The following is an 11767-nucleotide window of genomic DNA, read 5'->3' on the forward strand; positions in this document are numbered from 1 at the left end:
ATAGAGTCAACCTTAGACGCCAGCTGTGTAAGAACTTTGTTATGTGCAAATTCTAGTATTTGAAATCCTCGTTTTGCCAAATTTAAGTTATGACAAAGTTTTCCATCAATAATTTGAGGTCATACTTTCTAGAAGCGCGATCCCGCTGACAAAGTTTTCCTATCTATGAGGATTTTAAACTAGGTTATAACAGTTGCCTTAAGGGTTAATGCAAAGAGCTTCCACTTCATAACTCCCTAAGTGTGGTAATAATCTAATATGTTGTCCACATGTTCGACATATTCTTCTGAATCCCCCGTTCCGTCCTAACTATCAAGCTTTGTGGGCTTCTTAAGGGACCTCGGGATCTTGCTGTCAATAGTGCGTATGGAGAACATGTCCTTCTTCTGCGCAGAGGCTCATGTCCATGCCTTGTGCCTCCCTCATCTTCAGGAGTGGCGCGATGACGAGCGACGAGGAAAATGATCTCGAGATCTTCATGTGCTATGAAGTTACAACTATTAAAGTTGGCTACAATATGAATTCTTGGTTACTGCGCGAATCTACATTGCGCATGGTGTTGGCTCTTAGAGGGGTGTACAACAAATTCTCTTCAATCTTAAGTATCTTGCCTGCTAGGGCTTGAGAGTTTTGATGTTGTACGGAATTATAGACAATCTTCAATATATCGACATCTCCTTGCACACATAGGTTAACTTGCACTAGGCGAAGGTTTGGGAGAATCTCCTGTACAGGCATTAACGATTGCAACAGAGGTTACTTTGAAGGTTGGTCTTGGCTAAGATATTGCAAATGTTGGAAGAACGAGATGACTTGTAATGTTCCCTAATAATCTCTCAGAGGAACAAAATCTTCTTGTGTAGGAACAAACAAAGAGGTCATTAAAACTGGATTATCTTCTACAATGAGCGATGGATCGAGTAATCTTCGATGTCACCATGATTTTGTGAGCTCGATATTTGACCCGTTCGAAAAAGAGATCGATGATATTTTAAAAGAAGACCAAAAATTTAAACATTTTCGAACGTCTTTTTATGTGACAATAACTATCGGGTCTTATCCGTGGACCTAGGGAACATTCCAAAATAGAAGTAAGAGTTAAAATATATTGATAAAACATCTATGCTCTCTTAAATTTTGCATTTTGCATTTACGTCCAATCAACTCTCGACATTATCTTGAGGTACTTTCCGGATTAAAAACCGAATAGTCATTTAAAAAATTTAGTGAAAATTTAATTAGTACTCCTACTTGCTATGTGATGAGTCACCTACGTCAATGGAATTTGGTAAGGGTAGCCTACAAATTCCACATTTCCAACTGCTAAAGTAACATTATTTAATCCATCTATATAGTACTACTAAGATACGACTTTTCATTGATGGCTAAGGGTCCCAATTGTACTACTATTGATCATTCATCAAACAAAATATAGCGTGGTCATTGTTCATGGAATTAGGAAAAGTCAGCACATTATAATAAAAAGAAAAAAAACTAGTCCACAAATCAAGTGCTTGACAACACCAAAAAAAGTAATAATAAATAAATAAACAAACGTGTTTGCAACGCCAAGCAAAGAGATCTAGAAGAAGCATAGCCTAGTGCCCACCAAAAAAAAATCCCAAAAGTTATTATTACAAAAGTTAAAAAAGAAATAGTAATACTAATAGTGACTATAGTAACAATAATATTAATAATAATATTAAAAACAAATATTAAATATTGTAGAAATAAAATAAAATAGTTGGTCAACAATTTAGGCCAAATTAGCAACCTAATTTGTCTGCTTTAATTTACGTCGCTTTCATGCCTCCGCCACCCCATGCGACCAACGAAAACCAAAGAAAAGAAAATCACTATCTCTTTTCCTACCGGAGATAATCGATTCTCAAGAAGAAGTGCTTGGGAAAAAACCTCCTTCTCCTCCTCCTCCATGAATATCAGCATTATTGATATCACTATCATTGTTTGGAGGTCTTGGGTTGCTTACAAGTCTCTGAAAAAACAGATTCTCATCTCCTCCTACATGGGTATTAACGTTGCTAGTGCCACTATACATGTTGTAGTGTTGTTGATATTGTTGAAGCTGTTGTTGATGCTGGTAGAGAGGATGGGACATCATAGTTTGATTCATAGGGTGGGAAGAAGCCCGTGGGCCGAGTCCAAGGCCGGCCAGAGTTGAGAAATTAGGTGGTGACGACGATGCTGCTGCTGCAAAAGGTGCAATCGGGCCTCCGGTGAACTGTTGCACCATGGCACGGAAATTGGTAGTGTCTGTGTTTAGTAAAGTGGTGGGAGTTCGCCTTGAGGCTCGTGATCTTCGCCGTATGGGCTTTGAGACACGGCCGTCAGGGCCTAAATTTGTGGCGGAGGTTGGTGAGGTTGGGTTTATGGTCTCCGGGGGTAAAGTAGTAGCAGGGGTGGTGTTGGTAGCTATAGTGGTGTAGTTGGGAGGGGTTTGGTTGGGGAAACTTTGGTGGTAGAATTGGAAAAAATCATTTGGTGGATCGGACATGGTTTGGAACATGTCAAGTGACCGTACAAGGAAAGGAAAGGAAGAAGAAGAGTTAGAGGGAAGGAAACATGTGTGTCTTGTTGGGTATATATGGTGGATTTTTCTTTTTGTTTTTGTTTTCGGAAATATACGTAAGTAATATTTTAGTCAAAAGTGTGAACGTGAGGGGAAATCCTAGTTCGGATTTGGGAAAAACAGTAGTACATTCCTAAGGCGGCACCATGTGATTTAGTCATCTGACATGTGACAATAGATTTTTTGGGGTATTAAAAAAGTTGAACTTATAATTCTTTAGCATCATATATATATATATATATATATATATATATATATACTTTTGTTAATAACCTATGTGAATCACGAGTTTTTTTTCTATTGTTAAAATATGAAAATTTTGAATTTTATGAAATTTTCTAATTAGTAAAATATCCATGCAAGGAGGATAAATTTATTTAATAAAATATGAAATATATATATATATATATATATATATATATATATATATATATATATATATATATATATATATATATATATATTTGAAAATAAAAAATTAATTTCTTAATTAAAAATAATTAATGATTAAAATAAAATATATATTATCCCGCTAGTGATCTTTGAAATAAAAAATTAATGATGTGCAGTGATATTCAATTTGATATAATATAAAATGTTTTTAGATATATATGTTAATTTATAATGTGTTATTTAATTATAAAATGAACAATGGTCATATAAATTCAATTGTATAAAATAATCATATAGAAAAAGAGACATGTGAGATGAAGAAAGAAAAAAAAGCACATTTAAAAATACAAAATCTGTTTTTTAAATAAAGATAGGTGTTAACTAAAATTAAATAGTTATTGTCGTGATAGTGACGCGTGGGATGAAAAGTTGTGTGCACTGTTATTGAATGTTATTCAATTTGATATAATATAAAATATATTTAAATACACGTGTCAATTTCAAATGAGTTACTTAATTATAAAATAATACAAATTATGAATTTTATATATAATAATTATAAAATAATTATATTTTTATTTTAAATAAATTTTTATATTTTAAAGAGAAATAAGATGTTTTTATTTTAAATACTTTTGTATTTTAATACAAATTACTTGAGTTAAGAGAAGAAAATAAAGAGAAATAAAGTTAAAACAAAAAGTGAGAAATGAATGAGATGGGAAAATGATATAGTTTTAACTTTTTTTTTAACATTTGTTAATTAAAAATATATCTTTCTATTAATATAATTTTTTGAAAAGAAAATGATATATTAAAAACATGGTAATTTATTTTAAAAACATTGATAAGTGATGCTATGTTTTTATAAAAATATACTGAATATATTTATTTTTGTTAAAATAAAAAAAAACAATTAATGATCGACCAAAAAGAAATTTTTTAACCTTCTAGTTAAAAAAGTCATAATTTTCTTTATAAGTTTATTAAATTTTAAAAAAATTAGGTTACAAATTATAAAAAAATATTTAAGCCTATTAAGTTAACATATTTAAATAAACATGAATAACTTTATTTATTATTATTATATTGTATTTTGTATTTTGAATTAAAATACCAAAAATAATGCTTACCTATCTTGAATAAATTATAAAAAAAAATTAAAAAAAAAATTTATGAACAATGTTTTGAGTCGTTATCATAAGTTATTTTTATAAATTCTCTCAAACAAATAATATCATAAAACTTATGCTAATAAGTAAACTCAAATGAGTCAATGAAAACAAATATTTAGTCTCATTGATCTTTTAGTTTATTAGTCTATGTAACATTAGTTATATTGCTTAATTACAAATGTTCAAATAAAATAGTTTTTAAGTAGGTTAGTAGTCAATTAGATCTTCGAAAAGGTTAGACTCAAACCTAAAAACAAGCCTATGATAGACTACAGACCAAACTTAGGCTTTGAACTTTTTAGAGGGGCAACCTTGAACTTGACAAAACCTAACTCGACCCAACTTAAATATAAGACTCTTTAAAAAAATTGTTATTTATTATAAAAATTTTAGATTTTTTAATTACATCTATTATTTCTTTTACCAACATACTTTTATTTATCTACATCATTTTGTGCAACCAACCATCAATATTGTTCCGTCCATGAACCATAAATGCATGTAGTTAGAGAAATGATGATCTTGAACGATGATATTGATCTCCGTCACGACGGTGCAGGGTGAACCTGTATGGTTAGCACTCCAACGTCCAATCACTTCAAGATTCAAGATGTGTGGGAGATTAGAGAATCTACCTTGCCCTTAACATGTGAATTAGTTTTTATACATTGGATCAAGTGGAGCGGATTTGAGATTATTTGAGACTTGGTCATTTGGGCCTCTGGCTTGCCCAAAATAGTTGCCCCACGACTTTTCTTGGCACTGAAGGAGTCAAGGAAAGCCTTAAGTGATATTGACCAGCCTCCAGGATGTTGTCTGATGTGAAATAGAACTGAAACGTTTGAAATCAGTTGAGAAAGTAATGGAGAAAAAATGCATTAAATGCACTCCCATCATTGAAACGTTTCATAGTCTTCTTATGACATGTGTATTGACGTAACTATCTAGGGCATGGTTCAGTTTATAATGTACTCAAGTGCACTCGAGTTTGCATGTAACCACGAGGAGAAATCTTGTCGTTGATCTTGTAATTTCTATCTTCAGTTGGTCTGAATCCTTTAGCTGCAACTCCCTATAAATTGGAGGAATCGAGTGTTTGAATTTTTTTTGTAACCCTTGACATTCAAACTTACAGTCACTTTCTAAGAAAACGTCTTTTTTCCCTCTTCTCTGAGAGTACTAATCGAAGAGATATTTTTAGTGCCTTTCTCAAAGAATTTGTTTTTCTACCTCTTCTCTTGCTTTATAAATCTCACATAATCAGGTACCATTCTAAACTCAAGCTTTTATCTTCAACGTTTCCTATTTTCTAGTAAGGATAAGTGATATTACAGTTGAGCTAGGGAACAATTCTAAAGGAATTTTTTTGCAAGCCTCTATAATGAGGACATCCCCTGATTCTCATCTCCCTTCTCTTAGGCGCAATCATCTGGAACCATAAATCATACATTTATATGACGATTTTGACTCAGAAAGGGTATTTGGAAGTTCCTTGGAGGAAGGAACTTCTTCATCCGACTCATTATAAGCCCTTTTATCAACTGTTGGCGGAGAAGTTAATCACGTCGAGGCCCATATGCCCCCTTCCATCTAAACCAAGAAGAAGATACAAATGAACTGGAATAAGAAAGAACATACTAAGGATTATATTCAGCTTGACTTGAGGACCGATAATTGTGAATCCAAAGACGCTAAGGTGAAGGACCACTTAGATCTTTGAAATCGATCGGACGCAAAGATGCTTGACCGGGTGGATGCAGAAGTATTTGCACTCCATTTATTCTAAGCATTGAGACTACCATATATGATGATGGAGTTGTGGTCGGCGATCCTCTTGAACAATCGGTTCTTCCACTAGGACCGTAAAATAGGATATTTTGTTCCTTTGATGACTATGGGTTTTTGCTCTACGAGTGTCTATTCACATGAATAGGATTGTGGTTACCTTTTCTGACTCCGAAGTAGCCATATTGAAGTATTTAAAAGTTGTCCCTTCCCATCTTCATCTGGGGTCCTGGGTGTTCATGAGGGTATTCCAGCTGCGTGCTGAGCATAAATTTTGGAAACCTTCCCTTGGATTATTCCTTGATCTGTTCCACCTAAGGGGCACCTCTCAGGACAACTTCTGTAATCATGGTCTCATTAGCTTCCACTAGGTAAATTCTTGGTTCGACCCTTTTACTCTAGATTGGGATGATTCTTTGGAGTGCTTCTTGCTAGTAAATCCTCCCACGCCTGTGGCCCATCTCGTTTTTCTACCTCCCTCCCGATTCTCCTCACTTTAAACGGGACACCTATTCTTATTGTATTTCTTTCTCTGGGCGAGATGGAAATGAAGGAGGAAATACGATCTTGGTTTGACGAACTCGGTTATGAGGAAGGGTTTGGCTCAAGCGAGGTGCCACCTACCGAAGGGAAAAAAGGAAAATTGACACTTACGCCATTGTGAGTGCAGTCACTCAGGAGGAGATGAGAGAAATATTTGGCGAGGAAGAAGACTTTGTTTTTTTAATATGTGTGATTGTATTATGTAGATAACATGTATCAGTTGGACAAGCTAAAATTGTTTTATAACCTTGCAAATGCTCAAGGTATTTAGTTTTTGGTTCCTCCTACGACGACCACTGCTCCTGCTCTAACCCATGCTCCAATTTTGGCTACCAGGACTTCTACTTTGGCGCTTGAGGTATATCAAGTTATGGATGTTGCGACCACTTTGACTGTGGAGGATTCATCCATGTCTCTATTTTAAACAAAAAAGGAATGGGATGAAGATCAACAACCCTTCTAGGAAGAGGGTTTTCCAAAACAAACTCATGTCATTAGGGATGGTCCTTATTGGGAGGTAACTCCCTTCATGCGATTCCAGATGTCAGGTTTATCCATTCAAAATCTCTCATAGGGGGGGGGGAGATGGAACTCGCCTCCGAGATTACTCATCAGGCTACTTCTTAATTCTCTCTTGTTTTTGCTGGTAGGGAGACGTCTTGGCTTAAGGCAATATCACCAATGAAAGGGACACTTGGAAAGGAAAATGTGAAGCTATGAAACTGATGTGTTCTACTCTCCAGGAGGATCTTGCTGCATTGTAGAAGAATGTTCAGGTTGCTGACACTTTGTAAGAGGAGGTGGAAATCCACAAATTTGCTTCTACTCTGGCTTCTCGGATAACTAAGCCAGAGGATGTCCTCAAAGTGGCGGAGAAACGATATTTAAATGCTTATGATGTTGTTAAGAGGAAGACTCGTCTGGCGAAGGAGTATCGAAAAACTCTTCTTCAGGAAGCCAAGGCTCATGTCGAAGCCTTGAAAGCCTTTAAAGTCAAGGTTTCCAAACTGAGGTAGGCGTTTCGTAATTCCCTTCAGCGGACTATGCAAGTCGTGTTTGGGATTCATGACTAAGTTGTGGAGCAGGCGAATGAGTTCTGTCTTGATGCCATAATTTTGGCCGAGGCACTGAATCTATTCCCAGATGCTTCCAACATGATTCTAGAAGGTGATCCTGGTGCCACGACTTTGGAAGCTTGGACTTATTTCTTATTTATTCCTCTCTATTATTTTATTTTCTATAATGTTTCCTAGGCTTGTCTCCTTGGGTGTAACAATTATTAACATTTATAAAAAATATTTTTACCTTTCTTATTCATGTGCTTTTTTAGCTTAGAGCCTGTAACACCTCAAAATTTGCCCTCCTCTCTTGGGACTAGCATTAACATTGTACATATCATTTTAGGTCATTAGGCATTGCATATCATGTGGTTACATTGTGCAAGCTATCTTCCCAAGTCTTGGTCAGAGGATGAGAAAGTCAAAGTGCAAGCCTAGGGTTTATTGACTGATCATTAGCCATCTGAGGATTGGGCTGTGAATTAGGGTTTCATGATTCTCAATGGACATTGATCTTCATCTTAATTGCAATGATACATCATCATCATCATGATTGGGTGTCATCAGGAGATTGAAGAAGATTCCTTGAGATTAGGGTTTTGACCACTGGTCAACCCTAATCAGCTGCATTGGGCCGGTCAGGGATGGATCAGGAGATGAGGTTTATGATGGTTATGGGGTTCATTCTATGATTATATTGTGCTTATTGAGGCTAGGGTTTCACCCTTGAGCCATTTCAGTTGGAGATTGGGGCTCAATTTGATCTATGCATTGCCAATTTCATCTATCAGATGAAAAAGTCAACTGTGGTCAACTGTACATGATCCGATGGATTTGGAGGTGGAAATGAGTTGGATACACTTCATTCATGTTGGAACAAGTGTTATATGACATCTCAAAGCTTAAAAATGAAGAAGATCAAGTCAGGACAAAAACTGCCAAAAATAGAAAGTGACTTGTAATTGAAGTTTCCAAAAATGGAAAGTTTTGGACCTCAAGACCACGTGTCCAAGGAAGCTTCAAATGCAAATTTGTTCAACATGAAAGTTGTGGATCTTGTTCTTACCTTTCCAAAAAGTCCAAGAACTTGAAAATCCCATGTATGGTTGGAAAATTATGGCTCAGTGAAATTCAGAAATGACCCATAATCAGGAGGCTATAACTTCCACATGGTTTGTCCAAATTGCAAGTTCTTTATATGCACAAACTCCATTTGACATGTACTTTCATGGTTCATAATTGGATTTTTCCAAAAGTGGTCAATGCAAAAAGTCAATTTTCAACTGGACAGTTTAGTGGACCAAGGGCAAAATTGTCCAACTTGTGAAATAATTGGAATTTTTGAGTGGGGATTTTTGCTACACCTCACAAATGGTATTTGAAACTTGTTGGAATTATCATTTCATGGCAAAGGCTTGTAATTTGAGAATTGACATGGAAAATGAAAGTGCAAAATTGGACATTAAGCTACCACATGGTGAATTTCAAAAATACTCATCCAATGAGAGTGCACCAAGTTGCAACAGCTCACACATGTCATTTAGAGAGTGTGTGAGCTGTCAAATAGGTGGCAATGAGCTGGCATGTGAAATTCCTTTTTTGCCCTCACTTGAAAAGAACCAATTTCACTAATCATCTCCAAATGGTTGATTAAACATGTTTAGGTGGTAATTAAGTATTGGTATATAATCATAATCACTTTCCAAGCATAACAGAATTCACAATTCCAAGAATCAGATCAAAAAACTCTCCAAATTCTCAAAATTCTCTCAAGAACACTTCATACCAAAACTCATCAAACTTCATCAATTTGCAATCAATCTTCGAAATTCCTTTTGCATCAATCCTCAATCATCATCTCCTTGGACTGCTTGTGGCTTTCATCATCCAAAACCGTGCAAAGCTCGACTGTACAAGATGGCATCATCAATGGTGAATCACGATTTGGCGCGGTAGAAGCAATTTCCATCGAATCTAAGCTTTGCATCCTACTTCCACAAGCCTATGCTCCATCTATTTCACTGAATTGAGCGCAAAGATCACCAAGAACAGCACTGCGCATCAGGTATTCCAAAAACTCGAATGTCACGATGTGCTCGATTGTTATATGCTTCGTATAGTTCGTTGATTGTAGAGCATCGTGATGCTCTTAGATTTGTGAATGATGAACTGTAGCGCATGAAATTCTGATTGGAAGTTTCGATCCAAAACCCTAACATGATCGATTCGTGTGATATAGCAACTGTTAGGTTAAATTGAGTTCACATTCGTATTCCACATGTTGAGACGGTTCTAACGGCTATTCATTTGTGCATTTTGGTGTTGATTTGAGATTTTCGTGTTCTTGAGTGTTCGTTGCATTTCTGGAAATTTCTGACTGGAAACGATGAGAATTAGTTCGTTTGATCCATAAATCCGTTTGAAAATTCAAATGCGGTGTTTACCGCCCCCGCCTGTAACATTGCCATTGGAAATTTAATTAATTAATTTAATTCATAAAAAATTCTAAAAAATTCATTAACACCTTTAAAAATTCATAAAAAATCATAGAAAATTCAGAAAAATGTGGAAATTTTTGTGTTGACTTTGTTGTTGAGTGTAGAATTTGTTTGACCTATTGGTCAAAGTTGTGCATGGTATATTTTTGGATTGACTTAGGTTTGTTTCACATGTGTTCAAATTTGATACATTCTACCATTTTGTTCATAAAATGCACATAATGTAAAATAAATTCTTGACAATTTTTGTGATGATTGTTGACTGGCTGATGTTCATTTATATGTAAATTTCATGAATTTTTGATACCTGGCCATTGAGATATGAATTTTGGAACTTAGGTGTGACAATTTGTGTCACACCTCATTGTGTCAACTTGCTGGATTTAATTGAGTGACCTAGGCTTGTTGGAATGAAATGAAATTTTGCATGATGATTGATTAACATGTTGAGATATTTTATAAATTTTTGTGGAATTTTACAATGCATTTTCAAATTGATTGTGATTTTTCATTTCTGTTAGCCAAATATGCAAGTCCATGCGGTACATGTTTGTAATTTTGATGTGAAATGCTCATATTGTATTGTATGATCATGAAATTTGGTATGCTTGTAATAGACACATGATAGAACATCCCTGTTTTGGTCCTACTCATTTCTTTATTGTTTTCATTGAGTTATGAATTTTTGAAGTGGAAGCATGTGTTGATGTTGTGATTTGGAGCATGTAATTGTGTCTGTTTTTGTTGATTTTCATTGACATGGTTCCCTTGGTCCAATTAGGCTAAAATTTGACATGCTAGACCTTGAGTATCCCCTGTTTAGGTGTAAATTATTTGAGAATTTTTAGAATTGTTTTGATATGGAATTGAATGCAATAGTTCTGTTTGCATGTTTGGTGCTCCATTTGAACTAGTTTGAATTGTTTTGTGCATGAAATAAATATAATGAATGATATGGACATGGGACTAATTGTGTTGGCTTTTGTTTGACATTAATTTGAGTTTGGTTAGAGATACCTTGCTGTTTAGGAATCTTTGTCACCTTTGGACCCTAGGCTTGGCCTAGTGGTCTAGTTGCTAATGTTTGCTTGATTTTTCAGGATGAATAGCACAATGCACATGGAGAATGAATCAAGTTAAATGCAATTGATGTTGTTTGATGTTTGTACACTAACATAACTTTGTTTTTGTAGGTTGTGAAGCTTGGGCTTGAGTTTTGAGCTTGCTTTGTTGTGCATTAGTTTGTATAGTCTGATTGGTTGAACACTTGTTGTTTTCTGACTGTTTGTCTGAGTTGCTAATTGGTTAGCTTTTGTACAGGTACCTTTAGCCGCTTCTAGTTCTTTTAAGAACTTGCTTGGTAGCTGCTGCTCGGTTGTGTAAACCGCTTGAGGTAGGTCCTCTTGACTTCATGTAGTCTGGGAGACCCGGCTGTTACCGGGCCGGGCAAATGTCTGAAGTCCTCCTTAAGAGGCAATGATTGTGGTTGTTTATTTTTCGTGCCAAGCAGGTGAAAGTCCTTTAAATAAGGCAATTGGTGGAAGTTAGGGATAAGCAATCTATCCCCCACTATTCTGTGAGTCTTCTCCTTGCTCCCATTACATGGTTGTAGCATTGAGATCACAAGCCCAAGATCTTGTACAGTGCACATTGTGTCAGAGTCTCTGAGTATAGAAGGGTTCCCCCATTCTGGACCCATGCTCATTTGTCAGAAGCTCTCCCTGG

At 35.5% G+C, this 11767-nt stretch overlaps 1 protein-coding gene across 1 annotated transcript; it reads right to left on the minus strand.

Moving 5' to 3' along the window:
• Nucleotides 1-1514: 1514 nt before the first annotated feature.
• On the minus strand, nt 1515-2625 carry LOC127083372 (VQ motif-containing protein 22). Its single transcript, XM_051023686.1, has one exon. The coding sequence runs from the start codon at nt 2525-2527 to the stop codon at nt 1889-1891; it is 639 nt and encodes a 212-aa protein (XP_050879643.1). The 5' UTR covers nt 2528-2625; the 3' UTR covers nt 1515-1888.
• Nucleotides 2626-11767: the final 9142 nt, after the last annotated feature.

Source organism: Lathyrus oleraceus, chromosome 5 (genome assembly GCF_024323335.1).
Source record: "Lathyrus oleraceus cultivar Zhongwan6 chromosome 5, CAAS_Psat_ZW6_1.0, whole genome shotgun sequence".
Lineage (NCBI taxonomy): Eukaryota > Viridiplantae > Streptophyta > Magnoliopsida > Fabales > Fabaceae > Lathyrus > Lathyrus oleraceus.